General features: G+C 46.8%; 1 protein-coding gene across 1 annotated transcript in view; it reads left to right on the forward strand.

The window, feature by feature from the left end:
- SWAP70 (switching B cell complex subunit SWAP70) overlaps nt 1-17,538 on the forward strand; it is a 66,389-nt gene extending 48,851 nt beyond the window's left edge. The window contains exons 7-12 of the mRNA XM_014844088.3: nt 1,073-1,254; nt 7,419-7,526; nt 9,147-9,313; nt 14,713-14,911; nt 15,900-15,996; nt 16,319-17,538. Coding sequence (XP_014699574.2) covers nt 1,073-1,254; nt 7,419-7,526; nt 9,147-9,313; nt 14,713-14,911; nt 15,900-15,996; nt 16,319-16,425 — 860 coding nt within the window. The 3' untranslated portion in view covers nt 16,426-17,538. The remainder of the gene's footprint in view (nt 1-1,072; nt 1,255-7,418; nt 7,527-9,146; nt 9,314-14,712; nt 14,912-15,899; nt 15,997-16,318) is intronic.
- Nucleotides 17,539-18,716: the final 1,178 nt, after the last annotated feature.

Raw genomic sequence — 18,716 nt, forward strand, 5'->3', positions numbered from 1 at the left:
TTTTGTGAATGGGGAGGATAATAGTACCTGCTTCTGAGAGTTGTTGCGAGGGCTAAGAATTAGATAATGAAGATACACTTGCTTATTTTTAAAATGACACGTCATTGCAGAAATGTTTGTGATAGATTGCAAACAACCTAAGTCTCTGTTAATTGGGAAATAGTTGGATAAATTATGGTGCAGCTACACGATGGAGTACTGTTACAGAGCTTTATGTACTGATAGGGGAAGCTCCCAAGATAAACTAAGTGAAAACACCAAGGCTCGGAGGAGTGTGTTACGCCACCATTTGTGTCAGAAGAAGATGGAGGATGTGTATACACGTTTAGTTATATATGCTTAACATTTCTCAGGAAAGATGCACCAGCGTTAGCGTGATCTGCTGGTGGAGAGGGGAACCCAATACTTGGGGATAGGAGTAGGAGGAAGCCTTTCTCTGTGTCCTTTCGTGCTTTTGGATTTGAACAGTAAGAAAGTATTAGCTATTCAAAAAGTTAAATTTATATAGTTTAAACAATCAGGAACGAAATCAGATTTCATATAAAAATTAGATAATGCACGTGAAGCGTTTACGTATGGGAGGCGTTCAGTCAATGGTAGCTGCTGTGATCATCTCAGGAAGGGGGCGTATCGGGAGATGGTCTCATAGGGCATAGGTGAGCGGCAGACGCAGCACAGCAGATCTGGTACCAGGAACTTGGAATCTCAGCCTTCACTGTGTCTTATTCCTATTTTGCCTTTTGAGAAGTGTAGAGAAGGAGTTGAAAGCGTTGTAAGTTTTTCAAACGTGTGCAGTATTCTTGAATCAAGTATCTGTTTAAGCAGATAGATAAGCAGTTATGGAATTTTGGAGCTGGAAGGGATTTTAGAGATCATTGCTCTCATTTTAGAGGTGAGGAAACTGATGCTGCAAGAACTGATGTGACTTGGTCCTGTTCACACTGCTGCTCAGTGGCGAAATCAGAAGCGACTCTGGGCCTCTCTCTGGTTTTCTCTGCACTGTGCCATTTGTGTATTAGGCTTACAAAGAATCAAGGATATTTCCCATTTTTTTCTCCTACACCTTTTATAGCCATTCATTCTACTATCCATCTGTTGAAGTTGGGCAGCCCCCCACCACACAAAGAAGCCCGCCAGCGTCGGAAAGAACTCCGGAAGAAGCTGCTGGCTGAGCAGGAGGAGCTGGAGCGACAGATGAAGGAGCTCCAGGCTGCCAACGAAAACAAGCAGCAGGAGCTGGAGGCCGTGAGGAAGGTGGGAGCGGGCGCTGGCCCGGGGAGGGCTCTCCATGTCATCGCAGGGGCCACAGTGCTGACTTCTGAGCTCTGGTTTTACCAAGACCAGGTTACTGTAATTTTAGGGAGATTTTTTGGTGAACTGTGTTCTCAAGGAGTGTATCTAGACCGCTGAGTGAGACATCCTGCTTTTCCCAGCCCTGAAAGTATGAGGGTCTCAGGGCAGCAAGGACAGTTCATTGACCAGAAAAGCATATTTGTAAGAACAATGAACATAGTTGAATTTTGTTAGAGAAAGGTAAGAAATTTTGTTTCCCTGGTCAAGGTCACTTGTGGTGACCTGGGCAGGGTCTGCTGCTTTTTTGCTTTTTCCCCCTTACCTCCCATTTCCACTCGTGAGTACTGTGGAAGAGCCTTAGTGTAGAAGTGTGGGGTTTACTTACCATCTGGAGTCAAAGATGCAGTCTGAGCTAGTTTCTCTTTCCATCCGATGGCTAGAAGGTCAGGTCCCATAGGCTGTCCAGGAGAGTCGACGTTCCCTGAGAAGCTTTGTTCCTCAGTTGTGTCACGGGTCTGGGGGTGGTGGTGAGTCCTCAGTGTGTGAGCATGGTCTTGATTTGGGACTCCCTTGGGTTGAGCCTCTCTGCCTTCAGTCAGTGAACACCTGTTAACCACAAGCTCAAAGACCCTTTTGTGTCCTGTGTAGCACCTTTGCCCTGGGATATGGGGGTTGCTCATAGTAAAGGCCCCACATTCCTGGTGGGGTTCTCCCTTTGCAGCTTGTGGAAATGTCACTCTCTGTGCTGACGTCCTCTGAGTAGATTCACAATTAAAGAAATTTTGATGCTTCTATAATCTTAGGAACCATGTAGGCATACAATCTTAGAAACAATTGTTCGTATCCAGCACACCTACGTCCTAAAAGCAGCTTCTCAGGTCTTGCTGCTCTTTCTCCCGAGTCACTCTTGCATCTTGCCTCTTTTGGCTGTAACACACTTTCTTTGAAAACTCCCTTAATAGGCCAGGAAGAGCACCTGCAGTGTGTGAGTGCTGGTTCCTCCATCCACTGTGCACATAGCACAAGTGAGTTTTATGAGAGTGGGATGGGCATCTGGGTTTTGTGTCCTTCTTTTGTAATTTTTAAAAGTTATGGAATAGGTCGTACATACAGAGGAGCGTATGAAATATATGTATACAAATAATCATAAAGTGAACACCCCTGAAACTACTACCCAGGTTAAGATACGATACTGCTCATATTTTAAAGCTCCTATATCCTTTTTCTTTCTTTTTAATTTTTAGAAATTTACAGACAGTAAGATTTGTGGTTTATGTATATAGTTTTATGAGTTTTTACATGTGCCTGGATCCTTGTAACCACCCCATACAGAATACAGAACAATTCCAATGCCCCAAAGAATTCCCTCACACTGCTCCTTGTACTCAGACTCTCCCCTCACCCCACCCCCTGGAGACCACTGATCTGGTCCTGTATTTTTGCCTTTTCCAAATTGTCCTGTAAGTGGACTCGTACAGTGTGTGTTTTCGAGACTGGGTTCTTTCACTTAGTGTCATGCCTTTGCGATTCATCCATCTGGTGTCCCCTCTTTTAAACTCTGGATCGCAGGAGCATGTAGATGCCCTGCTCTGTGTTATGTGAATGTGTGCCTGAGTGGGCAGGGCCTAGACCAACGTAGGCAGCTTTCCCACTGCTGAGTTTTATAGAATTATTTCAGTTACTGATTTGGGATTTGATGGATAAGTGTTGGAAAATTATTACAGATCCCTTAATAATCTTGAATTTTCTTTTTCTTATCAAGAAGTAAAATTCTCCAATTTTTCACTGAAACATTTGTGGAAAAATACTGCTTAAATGAATATTGTAATCACCTGGAATTAGGTTACTTACTTGTGGGTTTTGTAAAATTTGATAGGCCTTATGTAATTCAGAAGAGGGAATAAGAAATCATGGTAGTTTTTGTAAATTAATAGGTTTCGTTAAAGGGTTTACCCAGATAAGTTTAAAAAAAATGACTTTATTTTCTTAGAGCAGTTTTAGGTTCACAATGAAATTATTAAGAGGACGGTACAGAGATTTCCTGTTTGCCTCTTTCCCCAACACATGCGCAGCCTCACCCATTATCAGCGTCCCCCGCCAGAGTGGTGCATCTATTAGAGTTGATGAAATCTACACTGACACATCCTAATCACCCCAAGTCTTGGTGTTGTACGTTCTGGGGGTTTGGACAAATGTCTAATTACATGTCTCTGCCATCACAGTATCATTCAGAGGAGTTTCTCTGCCCTAAAAACCCTCTGTGCTCCACCTGTTCATCTTTCCCCCCCAAATAATTTTTACTTCCACTTGTGTTTCTTTTAAAAAATAGAGTCATTTGAATAGTTATTACAATCATGTGGTTCAAAAATTTAAAAGATAAAAGGGATTCAGTGAAAAGATTTTCTTCCACTTCTTTCTTCCCTCTACCTAGTTCCCACCGCTTGCCTAAGATAACCATTATTTTTCATTTCTTGTGTATCCTTCTAGATTTACTTAATATATATATACAAGAAAATATGAATATACATTATTTTCCCATTTTTTAAACATAAAAGTATGTATCCAACCTTAACAGTTCTGCATCTAGTTTATTTCACTTTATATGTGTATATATATATATATATATATATTTTTAAGATTTTACTTTTCCTTTTTCTCCCCAAAGCCCCCCTGGTACATGGTTGTGTATTTTTAGTTATGGGAACCTTGTAGTTGTGGCACGTGGGCTGCTGCCTCAGCATGGCTTGATGAGCGGTGCCGTGTCTGCACCCAGGATCCCAACTGGTGAAACCCTGGGCCACCAAAGCAGAGCGAACTTAACCACTGGGCCAGTCCCCTATATATTTTTTGAGATCTTTCTATGTCACTATAAAGACAGCTTCCTCATTCTTTTTAATGGCTATGTAATATTCTGTTATATGCCGGTGTCATTACTTACTTAACCAGTCCCTATTGATGAACATTTGGGTTGTTTTAATTGACAGTGCTACAGAGACTTATTTTGTGACGGTGTTAATACATGTTCTAATGTATCTGTAGAATAAATTCTCAGAAGTGGAATTGCGGGATCAGAGAGTATATATATACATCTATAACTATGAAATCTAAGCTGATGGAATAGCCACCATTTCAAATTTTTCTATTCACTGCACCATAGGAAAAAGCGTTCTAGGGTTTGGCATTTAAGTATGCCAGCCCAGAAATGTCACACTTCACTTCTATTTACAATACTTTGACCAGAGCTAGTCACATGTTTCTGATGAGAAGTCAGCGTCAGTCTTACTGGAGTTGGTGTTTGATGAGTCATTTTGCTCTTGTTGCTTTCAAATCAGATTTCATATAAAAATTAGATAATGCACGTAAAGGGTTTACGTATGGCAAGCGTTCAGTCAGTGGTAGCTGCTGTGATCATCTCAGGAAGGGGGTGTATCGGGAGATGGTTTCATAGGGCATAGGTGAGCAGCAGACGCAGCATAGCAGATCTGATACCAGGAACTTTGAATCTCAGCCTTCGCTGTCTTATTCCTGTTTCGCCTTTTGAGAAGTATAGAGGAGGAGTTGAAAGTGTTGTAAGTTTTTCAAATGTGTGCAGGTTTTCTTTCTATGTTTTTTTTGGTCTTTCCACAGTTTTACGAGGATGCATGTGGGTGTGGATCTCTGTCTTTGTCCTAGAGTTTGTTGAGCATTCTGGATGTGTAGATTAATGTTTTCCGTCAAATTGGGAAAGTTTTCAGCCATTATTTCTTCAAATAATTTTCTACTCCTCTCTCTCTTTTCTTTCCTTCTGGAACTCTCATTAGGTGAATGTTGGTGCACTTGATGGTGTCCCACATCCCCCTGAGGCTCTGTTCATTTTTCTTCATTCCTTTCTCTCTCTTCTTCAGAGTGCCTTTCTATCAATTTATCTTTGATAGATCATCTTGCAGCCCAGATATATGGGTGAGAACCTCTAGTGAATTTTTCATTTCAGTTATTGGACTTTTCAACTCCAGGATTTCCATTTGGTTCTATTTATAATTTATTTTTATTGATATTCTCTCTTTGGTGGGATCCCCATACCTTCTACTATCCCTTAAGTGTAGTTTCCTTTAGTTCTTTGAACATAGAACTTCTTTGACGTGTGTGTTAAATCCACCAGCCGGGCCCCTTTTCAAGGGCAGTTTCTGTTGCCCGCTTTTTTCCCTATGTATGAGTCACACTTTCCTCTTTCCTCTCTTCTTATAATTTTATGTTGAAAACTGGACGTTTTAGATAATATATGGTAGCACTCTGGGTATGGATTCTTCTTCTCACCCAAGGGCTGCTGTTTGCTCGTTTATTTGTCCAGTGACTTGGCTGGACTATGTCAGTGAGGTCCTTTTTCCTCAGGGTGGGAAGCCGCTGACCGTCCTGCTCAGAGGCACAGCCGTAGGCATGTGCACGGTCACTGGGGTCGCCAGGATCACCGTGATGGTAGCAGGGCTCCTTCGAGTGTCTCTTTCCTGATTTCTCTGTTAAGCTGCCTGCTTCTAGTGGTGTCATCATCCAGCTGTTAGATCTCACTGATCTCCAGCTGATTATTCTGTTGTTTTCAGCAATGCCATGTGGCCTAAATTGCCTGATGGTCTGATATTACTATCATTCAGACCCGCGTAGAGTCTTTGAGACTCGTTCCTGTGACATGAGGGCTCTTCTTTGCTGTCTTGCCCTGGGTCTCTGTCAGACTTCTAGCTGGTCTGTGGTTTAGTTTGTTGGTCTCATGGAGCTACGAGCCTCCTCTTGTTTTTTTTTTTTTTTTTGAGGAATATTAGCCCTGAGCTAACTGCTGCCAATCCTCCTCTTTTTGCTGAGGAAGACTGGCCCTGAGCTAACATCCGTGCCCATCTTCCTTTACTTTGTATGTGGGACGCCTACCACAGCATGGCGTGCCAAGTGGTGCCGTGTCCGCACCTGGGATCCGAACCGGCAAACCCCGGACCGCCGAAGCCGAAGGTGCGAACTTAACTGCTGCGCCACCTGGCCGGCCCCGAGCCTCCTCTTAATTCCTTACCACCAACATCTCCGTTGTTTTCAGTAGCATCTGCAGGCTTGAACTTTTTCACACTGTGTTCTAAATAAAGTCAGTTCTTTTGAGGAGAGCTTCAGAGCCTGCCTTTCTCCTGGGCAGTGCTCTGGAGCTGGCATTGGAGACAGTGGGCTGCTTCTCTTGGAGTGATATCCCATCTCGACGAGCCTGTCACGGTGGAGGTGGTAACCTCTGGTCTCCTCAGCGTGTTTCTCCCAGTGCGGAACCTCTGCCCTACAGATGAGTGGGGACAAGGCTGATGATGCTCAGTATTCTCACCCTGTCACACCTGAGGTAGAACTTGCGCCCTGTGAGTGGGGGCTGGTGGAGGAAGAGAGCCCCAGATCTCTTAGCCACTCTTGTCTGGAGTAGGGTTTCTGCAACATGGATGAGGGTGAGAAATACTGGCGGCCTGCCCCTCCTGGGGAGATATTGTACCCTAAACTGTGAGCTGAGGAGAGAGAGAGCCCTGTCCGTGTTCTTGGTTCCATGGCGGTGGAGCAGAGCTTCCTGCTCACTGGCATTGTGGGGGAAGAGGAGGGGCCACGCTGTGGCTCAGATGCAGTGGACTCCCGCTGTTAGAACTGAGATTGTTGATTTTCTTGGATGAATTTTCTCCATTTGCTGCATGCCCTTGGGATAACTCCTAGTTTTATTTTTGTTTTTAATTGTTTTTTCACTGGGGAAAGAGTCCATGGAGTTCCTTATGCCATCCTTCTGGAAGCTGAGCTCTGGTAAAAATCTTAAGGAATAATGTATGAGATGACAAAACTGTACAGGAAGAGCTCAAGAAATAGATCTTGAACCTCGTGAACGATTTTACCTCAATAACTATTCTAAAATTTTCTCTGCAAAACGTTGTTCAGAGTTATCTGTAGTCATTCGTTTACCTAATTTGTGTGTTGATTGGGAAGGTCGTTGGAATGGAATTCCAGTGGATCTAGAAGTTTTCATTCGTCTTTACTGAACATTAAGAATGTTTGACTTCTCCCATATGTCTAAGTGTGACCATTTCTCTCTCCAAATGCGCTTTCACTGGAACGTTTCCTGCTTTTCTGTGGATGGCTTTTTGATTGGGTAGAAACTGGAAGAAGCAGCATCTCGGGCAGCAGAAGAAGAAAAGAAACGCCTTCAGACTCAAGTGGAATTACAGGCCAGGTTCAACACCGAGCTGGAGCGAGAGAAGCTTGTGAGTCCCATGCGGCTGGGGAATGCTGCAGCGTTCGCTCACGGCACCAGCCGGGGTCAGGGGAGGGACGAAGGCCTGGGAGGCTGGAGTGAGGCCATCTTGTCAGCTTGGCTCTGCCACTGACTTGCAATGGGAAAGCTACAGGGGAGTTATTGGGGAAGTCATGTGTTCGTGCATTCATCCGTTATTGGTTTATCGAGCACCTTCTATGTTCTGGGCACCATGTGAAAGATATAGAGGTAAAAGACGTAAACCTTGCTTTCAAGACCCTGAAGCAGGAGTTTATGGACTGGGTGCTAAGGACTGTGGTTAAGGTGACTGTATCTCCTGGTTCGCCTGGGACAGTCCCTGCTATCCTGGTGTAATTATTTATAGCGTCCCTTTTCCTTCTCAGAGAGTCCTGGCTTGGAAAATAAATAGCTATGGAAAAACTAAGCATAGGTTTCATGACATTTCTCCTCTGTAATGAGCAAAGTGGGGGTTCTGAAATCTTGAGAACATGTGAGTTCTCGTCTGCTCTTGGCAGCTCTGACTCATCTGAGAGGTTCCCATCCCCAAGAGACTCAAGAGCTAGGTGGTTTTAGACAGTTGGCTGGTTAATTGGAACACGGGTCAAGGGGTCTGGGTTTGCTTCCTTTCTTCTCCTTTGTGTTTTTTTTGTTTTGTTTCGTGGAGGAAGATTAGCCCTGAGCTGACATCTGTGCCAGTCTTCTCCACTTTATATGTGGGTCACTGCCACAGCATGGATGACGAGTGGTGTGGGTCTACACCTGGGATCTGAACCCATGAACCCAAGCTGCCGCAGTGGAGAGCACATAACTTAACCACTGTGCCATGGAGCTGGCCCCTCTCTGCGCCTTCTAACTGAGCATGAGTTTTCTCTTCTTCAAATCAGGGGGTTTATCATATGATCTCTCATGACTCTTACGAGATGAAGTGAGCTAATATGAGTGAAAATATTTTAGAAACCACAGACACATAGGCTAATGTGTGTTGTTACATTTAGGATGTCCTTGTCTTTTAGTTTTTAGGGCAGAGGTTCAAAACTCTTTAACCCAGAGGGGAGAAACCATATGTTTGTGCTACTCGGTTACTCCAGGGCTGGAGGTGCCCCAGGGAGGGCGATGGGAGGGATCAGGCAGCCACCCGAGTGCAGGGGGAGGTGCTGCACGTTGCTCTTTCTTTTTCCCGTTATTTTAACCCTTGGCTCTTCTGACTGGTAAGACGTTCATTCCTTTTAGAGAAGACTGTGTTGGTAAAGAGCTTGTGTCTTTAAGATAGACAAGAATTGAAAGAGAAATTATACAGGGAATCATTTTTTTTTTCTTGCCTGGAGTCTTCAGATGTGGAGTAGAAGGGATGGAAATTATACCAGGGCAGGAAAACGGCCCTGGGGTTGTAGTTTGTGCACTGGACTCGGTGGGCGTGTCTTGGTGTTGGTATTGGGTGTGGTGCTCTCGATCCCTCTGTCCTTGGTTCAGACTGGAGGGCGGGGCCCTGGCCACCCTGGCGGGCTGCAGCGGTGGGCTGTGGCAACCCTGCAGGATGGGGGCGGAGTGGGAGGCCTTCCCCAAGCGCAAAGTCTCCCTGTGTTTACACATGACCCCTTTCTACCATCAGATCAGACAGCAAATGGAAGAACAGGTTGCCCAAAAGTCCTCGGAACTGGAACAGTATTTGCAGCGAGTACGGGAGCTGGAAGACATGTACCTAAAGCTGCAGGAGGCCCTCGAGGACGAGAGACAGGCCCGGCAAGATGAAGAGACCGTGCGGAAGCTTCAGGCCAGGTGGCAGATCAGTTTGTACACTGTACCTTTATGTACTTTGCTGGGGCTAAATCGGCTTCTAGGAATGCCTCACACCCGGTGGAGAGGGAGGAGGGTCTCTGCCAGATGAGAGGGACCCTGGAGGCTTGGCTGGCTGCGTTCTTTCCCTCAGTCTAGGGTCCTGGGACCCTGGCTTCCTGGGCTGTATCTGCTGTCGAGCAGTCTGCTGGGTGTGTTTGACGGGGTGCCCTTCGTCGTATTCTCGAATGTCCGTGGACCCAGGATCAGCTCTGCTGGGAACCTGGCTTGTTTGACATGTTCCAGACGAGAGAGGACCCCTGGTATGGAGATAGGCGTGCTTCAGGCCAGAGTTACAGCACTTTTGGGGGATAAGGAGGAAATAAGCCGTTTCCATTTGGTCATTCAGGATTGGTGATATTCCTTACATTACGTTACTTGAAATCTTAGTTTTAGAAGTTCTTGAAACCTAGGTTTTTTTCCTTAGAGCTTTTAAGGTCGGGTTTACTGTTGATGATGGTCGTGTTCTCACATGAGAACTCTCCATTTTTGGCCTTTGTAGCAGCAGGGAGGATGCGGTAGAATGAAGACACCAAAGAGAACCTCGGAGCTCCCCTGCGTCCGTTCCTAACTTGCTGCCCCGCTGCTTTCTTTGAGCGGCCATCAGGGATGCCATGCTGGGAATGTTTCCCCAGTTGCAGTGGCTCTGCAGTGTAGACGTGCCGCAGGTTTCATGACCCCGGTTTTGGGAGCAGGTGTGAGATGAGCTGGGTGGATTTTCCACGGCTGCTGTTCCACGTGTGGAGCAGCGGAAGATGCCGTTTAATCTTTGGGTAGGAAGAAAGGAAGAATGAGGTCTTTGTTGTGTACTTTGCTAAAAATGACTTCAAAAATCAATAATTAGGTTTTGAAAATTTTGATTCCATTAAGGAAAAATGATATTTTAAATAGAAAATTAAATGCTTGGCACGTTGCTTGGCATTTTTAGGTCCCACGGTATGTGTTCGCTGTGCTGCGGGTGTTAAGCGGATTCTTGGAGCTGCCATGCAGCTGCCACTGGGCAGTGACGTTAGCACAAGATCCCCCGCACGCGAAGGTCGGAGTCCCACATGACTTCCGAAGAGAGGCGTTCTCAGGGACACTGGGTGCTTTCTGAGCCTCTGTATAATTTGTAGCGTGTCCAGAGTTTATAGGTTGCCCTTGTGCAGAGAATTCAGATGAGCTGTGGCGTATTACTTCTCTGTAGTTTCGAGAGAGGTTGGTTATGACAGGGCAGAGATTAGAGCACACAGGGAACCAGGTAACTCTAGAAGTTTATGAAAGTGTTAGTTATTTTGTGTTTATAGAATGAGTGATGTCTTGAATAAGAGACAATTTTTGGTAATTCAACTTGTAGTTTTTAACCAGTGGTCAATATCAGAATCACCTGCAAAGCCTTTAAAAAATACACATGTAGGGCCTGTCCCACATTTACTGAATCAGAACATCTGTGGGTGGGAGCCAGGCATGAGTATTAATTTAAAAAGCTCTGGCGAATTACTTTGTACACTCCGATTTAAGTAAATAGCAAAATGGTTTTGCTGCTGCATACCACGACGTACAGCTCTGCTCCAATAGCTGAAATTACTGCAAAAAGTGAACTTTTCCTTGGTGTGCAAAGGCTACTTTATGAATATAATTATTGCACTCTTCTAAATTATTTTTCTTTTCACTTAGTTTTTGGAACTTGAAATGGACAAATTTGCCCCCTCTAGTGGTCATTTTTGAGTGAGGCAAGTCCATCTCTTTCCTGAAGTCGTACAAGGCTGAGGGAGGGAGGCCTTTTGTCCAACTGGCAAAGGGACTTTCTCCTTGCTTCCTGCTCCTCAGAGAAGCCCTTTTTGGGTAGAAAATCAAGGAAAGTCACCGAGGAATTGGGATAGAAACATTGAAGTCGGGCACTAATGAGATGGCACAGTCTCAGGCCGCAGGTGTGCGAAGGGCTGGTTCGTTACCCTCCCTTCCTTTCTTTAAGCCACAGCAAGTCCTGCTTGGACTCTGGCATCTCATTGTTCTTCCAATGGGTGGTCTTTCTCTGTCACTGTCTTAAGTTTCCCCAGAGATACTTGTTCTAGTCCATTGTTTAAATACAAGAACTTTGCCGTGAGCCATCTGGGTCTTACAATTTTTTTTTCTTTAAGATTGAAGTTTGGTTTTTTTGATGTGTAATCTGAAGGTTGTCTAGCCTCTTCTGAATGGGAACTCAGAAGAAAACTGTTCATTTAACATTTGGACAACTCAATTATTGGAAAATTCTTGAGGCTGAGCCATAATCTGTCCCATTTATAGCTTCCACCCACTGGATTTTTGGATCTTAGGGCCTGGGAGCGTCCCTTAGTCATGTCTGTATTCTCAGCAACTGGTGCAGTGCCTGGCACGTGGTAAGTGCCCGAGGGGTAATTGTTGAATGAATGAATGGGTCCAAGTTCTACTCATTGGGGCCGGTGGAACAGCAGTCTCTTCCACCTGATAATACTTTCCAGGTATCTGAAGGCAGTCAGGGACTGAGCTCTGGAGTGAGGTCTGTGTTTGATCCCCAGCTCTGATGTTTTCTAGCTGTGGAATTTTAGAAGTTACTTCACTCCCCTGAGCCTTCAGTTTCTTCAGTCACCAGTCTTGTCGGGTTGTTGTGAAGATTACACGAGATAATGCATGCAGAGTGCTTGTTGTGATGTCTGGCGTGTGGTAGTCACTCAGAGTGTGTTAGTTTCAGTTCCTTTGTCTCATTTGCAAGTAAGGAAGATATATAATGTGTAGGTTGTCAAAATAAGCCTTCATAAAAGTTACTGACCGGCTGGGATGATGACTTTAGACCAAGATGAGAGTTTAAAATATCAACAGAACAAGTACAGGATCCACGAGGCTTAATAGCGGTTCATTTGAAAAGCTTCAGGGTTTTAGTTCCTTGTGATTTGATTGCCAAAAACGTCAAATACTCTCAGGCAGCCTGAATGAATGTGAAGTGTCCAGAGCAAATGAGGTGATAGTCCCTCGCTAATAATAAGAGCTGCTGTTTATTCAGCACTTTCTCATGGTTGGTATTGTTCTAAGTGTCTTACCTGCATTATCACATTTAATGCATCGCAAACCTTTGATGAGGGGTGTAGTTCCGTTGCCTTTTTTTTAAAAGCGTGGCACCTGAGCTAACATCGGTTGCCACTCTTTTTTTTTTTTGCCCCTTCTTCTTCTCCCCAGATCCCCCCAGTACACAGTTGTATATTTTAGTTGTGGGTCCTTCTAGTTGTGGCATGTGGGACGCCGCCTCAGCATGGCCCGATGAGTGGTGCCATGTCCGCGCCCAGGGTCCAAACCGGGGAAACCCTGGGCCGCCGAAGCAGAGCGTGCGAACTCAACCACTTGGCCATGGGGCCGGCCCCTCCTTTTCCTTTTTTATAAATGAGGAAACTGAGGCAAAGCGAGGTTAAACTCTTTGGTCAGGGGTCTTGTTTAGAAACCACAGAAGTCAACTTGGGTTCAAGCAGTGAAAGAAATTCTTAGAAAGTTCTTGAGTAGTTCACCAGTTCCACAGAAAAGCAGGCGGCATGCCTAGAACACAGGCACCAACCGTGGGAGGCTGAGCAGCCCAAACCACAGCCGAGACCAGGCCACGGCATGAGTCCAGTGAGGCTGCCGCTGGTGCCAGCATTGGCACTGTGGGTCAGTAGTCACCATTGCTCCTGCCGTCACTTGATGCTGGACGTTGCTGTCACTAGCAAGATAAATTCTCCACTGTCTCTACTCCTTTGTGTCAGTTGTTTCAAAGTTCCAGGAGGGGCATCTCCTTGGCAAAAGCCCAGCTCAGGCTTCCGCTGTAGCCTGGCTGCCAAGGGGCAGGAGGGCAGATGTCTAGCCTTTGGCTTCTAGAATGGGAGATGGGCCCTGCTTTCCATGAAGATGCCTACTGTGGCAGATTCCCTGGGCACATGAAGGGGCTTTGGATGCTGGGCAGCCCAAACACCTGCAAATATCCATTCCCCCCTCCATACTGCCACCACTAGGATGAAGACACAGCGGCCCTCCCAGTCTTGTTTACTGTTGTTCTCTCCAGTGCCTAGAAAAGCACATAGAAGGTGCATAATATATACATATTGAGTGAGTGAATAAACTCTGCGGTGGTCAGACCACATTTACAGTGTTGTGTTCAGTTGTGGACAGCACACTCCAGGAGACGGCTAAGATAGAGCAGTTTGGTCCTTTGTGGAACTAGAGAGAGTGGATGGAAGAGCTCGTCTTAGTTCAGGAAGAACTTTCTAAGGATCGAGGCTGCCCATATATTAACTGGCCCGATTTGTGCGGTGGTGAGTGGCCCATCACACAGAGCATTTGAGCAGAGTTGGAAAACTACCTCGCAGGGTGTTGGAGAGAGTCTTCTCGCCGTGATATGGGTGGGGCGTTGGGGGTGGTCGGATAAGGGCTGTATAGTCAGTTACTTTTCTTCCTTTGTTGTTGGTTCTAGAAGAGCATACCCTCTTAGGTAGTTTACGTAGTTACATAACTGGCCTGCTGTGTGGCTCATTGCATAGTCCTGATGGTCCAGCCCCTGGAAATGTGTCCTGGGCTGGCGTCTAACGACATTGTTTACACTTTGGGTACAGGACGGGGCTGTGTGTTAGTTTATTTATTTACATAGCTGCGCAGCTGGATGTCCCCGGATAGATAGCCTGTTATTGAAAGGTAACACTTTGGAGTCACACAGACCTGGGTTGAAGTCCAGGGCTGCCTGCAGCATGAGTGCTGTGGCTTCGACTGGAACGCAGGGGTGACGGCGCCTGGCAGGACTGTGGGGGCCGGCCATGGAGGAGGGAAGGTGCTGGCGCGTAGTAACTGCTCAGTAAACTCTCTGTTATTTGTCTGCCTTTCATTGGCGCCTTTTTCCCTCACCTTCATTAGTTTAATTATCAGCTTTTTCCTTGGTGATAGGCTTTTACTAGATGAAAAATGTCTTAATGTTGTAGCAACCAGGCACACTTGGCCCTGCCACCTGCCAGGTGAGTGACCCAGGACAGGGCACTAAGCGTCTGCCTCACTTTCTTCATCTCTGAAATGTGAGTAATAACAGAACTTAAGTCTCTTGTGAGGATCGAGGAAATACACTTAGCTCTTGGCCCTGTTCATGGCACATTAAGCCCTCCTGAAATGCAGTTCATTTTTTTTTCAAAAAAGAGTGAAACAGAGCTCAGAGCAGGACCCTGGGTCACCTGCCGACTTTGGGAATATTGGCCTTTCTGGCTGCCGGTTCCCTCCTTGGGCAGTGAGAGGTGGATGAGGTGACCTCCATGTTCTCTCCTGCCCTCAAATGCCCTGTCACCTGCCGGGCCGGGGGTGTGACCGGGCACGTGTGAGCCGGACTCTCCGCGTTGCAGGTTGCTGGAGGAGGAGTCTTCCAAGAGGGCTGAGCTGGAGAAGTGGCACCTGGAGCAGCAGCAGGCCATCCAGACGACCGAGGCGGAGAAGCAGGCGCTGGAGGACCAGCGCGCGATGAAAGAGCAGGCCCTCCAGGAGGCCATGGAGCAGCTGCGGCGGCTTGAGCTCGAGCGCAAGCAGGCACTCGAGCAGTACGAGGTAAGTAGGCGGCTCCTCGGCGCGTGTAGACTTTGAAAACAAGCATTTTTCAATAAGAGTATCTGCTCAGCGTAAGAAGCTGCGGTGAGAGTTCTGCTTACTAGGTAAGGAGAAAGAAGTCTTTGTAGGCGGTGAGGGGTCTGTCAGGGTCCGGTCAGGAGACGGAACCACAGTCATCGGAACAGGGGAAGTTTAATCTAAACAGTTAATAACTGGAGCAGGATCACCTACGGAGCGGTCGGAAAACCCTGAGAACGTGGGAGCAGCAGGTGCGGGAAGCAGCCTCTGGCGGTGGGACCGAGGCAGGGCGCCCAGGGAAGGAACGCATCTGGAATTGGGTCCCCCTGTTCCTTGCCCCTCAAGCCCGGTGCTCTGATCCAGATCCTTCGAGAGGGCATGGCCTGGGCCACCAGGCGGCAGAAGAGCTCGCGGAGGTGCTGCGCCAGCGGAACTCACTGGGAAGGCGGCCCCTGGGGCACTGGCGGAAGCTGCCCGCAGGGAGGAGCCACTGACACTCCCTGGGGTGAGCACCCTGGGTGTCCCGTGTGCCACAGGAGCCGCCGAGAGGAGCGCAGTGGAGCCTGGAAGCAAAGCCCCTTCCTCCTCCCGTGTCCCTTCAGCGCCCTCTACTGCCAAAGCGGAAATGGTGCCAGCTGGTCACCATGGTGTCAGCTAGTGTCACCCCAGGATAGGAAGGAAGAGTGGATTTGGAGCCAAGAGGCAGTAAACCATAACTGACACAGGAGGATTTTATGTTCGTCTACATTTAGGGTGAATTAGGTCCTCTGTGTGACCTTGGGCAGGTTACTTAAGCGCTCTGAATCTTAGTTTCCACATCTGTAAAATGGGAGTAGTAATAGTCTGCTTCTCAGAGTGGCAGTGAGGGTTTCATGAGAGAATCTGCAAACGTAGTGAGTGCCCAGCCATTGCTGTTTGACTCTCACACTTCTTGTGTGTTCGCATAATCTACGATCTTCTTTCCTTCCAGGGAGTTAAAAAGAAGCTGGAGATGGCAACTAATAAGACCAAGAGCTGGAAGGACAAAGTGGCCCAGCATGAAGGATTAATTCGATTGATAGAACCAGGTAACACACTCTTTAAAGTAATCGTATATTTGTCCAATTTATTTTTCTGTTTTAATTGTCTATTTCAGTTGGACTAAGAAACTTCTCTAGCCCAAATATACACAAACCAAGCTGTTTAGGGTAAATTTCTCTTGAATAACTTGCCCTCTGATAGATGAGAATCTCCACTGTATACATCTTCTAGTTGTTTTGGCTGGTATGACATTTCTGGATGTCCCTCAGAGAAGAAATTAAGTAGAAAAGTTACTATTTTGTCTGCAGAAAAATGATGTTAGTTGAAGAATATAATACTTCCTCCATTTAAAGTATGTTTATCTCTTAGGTTCCAAAAAACCTCACCTGATCACTAACTGGGGCCCCGCGGCTTTCACCCAGGCCGAACTAGAAGAGAGAGAGAAGAGCTGGAAGGGGAAGAAGACCACGGAGTGAGCGGGCGCCGGCACAGAGGCCGCGCCGGTGCTGTCGGCCCAAGTGTGGCGGGAAGGCTTTCTTTCTGCCCCAGACGGAAGGACCTGGCTCAGCTGCTTCTCCTCTTCTGCCTTCCGCCCTTCTAGCGTGTCAGTACCTAAGGAGGCCTTCTTGCTGATCTTCTGCAAATGAGGGCTGACCCGAAAAGGAAAAAAAGGCAACATTGTCAAGCTCTTTACTCTTTCTTTGAAAACTCAGCTTTTGAAAATTCCCTTTAGCTCTCTCAGACTCTCGTGGGAAGGAGGCAGCGCACAGCGCAGCGGCCCGGGGTCTGCACGGTTGGGGGGTGAATGCAGGATCCCCGCTCATCAGAACCGCTGTGCATGGGCCCGTCCTTTCCTTGGCAGCACGGTTCCTTCTCCGAGTACATGTTTCTAAACTAGATTGGCCTGTCGGTGTGCCAGCACATGCCAACTGACGCAGGAGGCCTCTGACCCCTGCTGCTCCGATGGAGAAGGCGCTGGCTGCGTGGGGACGTGGCCTCGACTGAGCTGTTGTAGTCCGCGTGGGCGGTGTGCAGGAGGCTTCTGTTTAATTCACGCTGGCACTGACTTCTACCCCGGCCCCAGCGCTGTCTGGGAGGCAGAAATCCCTTTAACAATGCTTTGGCTAAGATAGAGCCTTGTGAATCAAAGGCAGCCCAGAGGTGAACTCAGTCAGCCCCGTTTGGAATGACATTTTGACGTTAACTGAATTCCTTCTAATATTTAAAATGGTTTCAGCTGTCAAAGTGTGGCAGGCCCCGTGGTTTTCCTTTTGTAGTTACTGTACAGAAGATTTCAGAGTGTGAATGTTTGTCATAATCAGGCCTTTTCCTTAATAAATAGGGATATGATCATTTATAGGAATTATACATGAGAAAAGTTTTAAAAGTGTATTTTTGTGATGTGCTATGCTGAGAGGGAACAAGATATTTATAATTTTCAAACATTCTTACCTAAATATTGTAAAATGTAATAAGCTGAACTTTCTTAAATTTTTTCTAATTTTCTAAGATGTATTAAAAATGTTTTGTATTTTTTTTTTTTTTAGTAAAATGGACTCAGTTAGAAAATAAAAAATACCAGAAAAGCAGGCATTTTCAGCTGTCTGATTTGGTAGAGCAGTAGGGTCAGGTTGTGGGTACGTGTGCACGTTTTCATGGAATGAGATGGACTTGAGTTTAAGGACACTTCCTGAGAACACTGGTTTGGAGTTTGGACCCCAGACCAGCGCTTCACGAAGTTAACTATGGCTTTATGTTTGCTGTTTGAGTCACTAATGTGGGAAACCATGGCTGATGTGTCAGCTCACAGACGGGAACTGAGAGAGATGATTGCTCCCTCATTGTTGCTGTTACCTCCAGATCCTCTTACCTCTGCTTTCCTGAATTTTCTTTTTATGCCTTTCGGTTTTTCTTTCAGTTTTACCAGAGTAAACAGAGTGGTTTTTTGTTTTGGTTTTTCATGGTCACCAAGATTAAAACGCCTATTGTGGACTAAGCAGGCCCACTCAGTCCGACTGGATTGTAGCGTGGGAAGCTGATCTTTCCCGTCTAGAGCGCGAACTACACTGATGGGTGTTTTTTTAAACGGTTCTTTGTCTGCTACGGTGATTCTTAACCGGGGGTGATTTTGCCCCCCATGGGACATTTGGCAGTGTCTGGAGACATTTTTGGTTTTCACGGCTGGGAGTGTTCCTGGCATCTAGTGGGGAGAGGCCTGGGATGCTGCCAGCATCCTACAGGTCACAGGACAGCCCCCCGATAATTAGGAAGAATTATCTGGCCTAAGATGTCAGCAGTGCCGAGGTTGGGAAAGCTTGCTCAGGGGGAGGCAAGTTCTGTTGTCCAGAAGGAGCAGGCTGTGGAGGCAGGCTGTCCTCTGAGGAGGCCCAGCAGTTGACCTCTGGTGTGACGTGGGCGCATCTGGAAGGCAGAGAGGCTGTGTGCTCCGTGAGCAGGCAGAGCGCGGAAGGCAGGGCTTGGGTGTGCCCTGTGGGCCGTTGTGCTCCAGAAACTCTCTCAGTGCCTTTTGAATATAGATCCAATGGGAATTGCTTTGGCTGTGTTTGAAAATCTTTCTGTGACGCACGTTGCTGAGGAGTGAAGTGTGCGGGCTGCCGTGACCTTGATGTCCTCCCAGGAGTGGCTAAACCCAGGGAGGGTCCGTCAGAGCCGTTTGGCAGCGGGTGAGGAATGAGTGTTCAGATTTACTGCCCTGCTGGTCAGGGACCTCGCGGAGCACTGCTGCTGCCACACTTGTCAAGGCCTC

This window comes from Equus asinus, chromosome 20 (assembly GCF_041296235.1).
Source record: "Equus asinus isolate D_3611 breed Donkey chromosome 20, EquAss-T2T_v2, whole genome shotgun sequence".
Classification (NCBI taxonomy): Eukaryota; Metazoa; Chordata; class Mammalia; order Perissodactyla; family Equidae; genus Equus; species Equus asinus.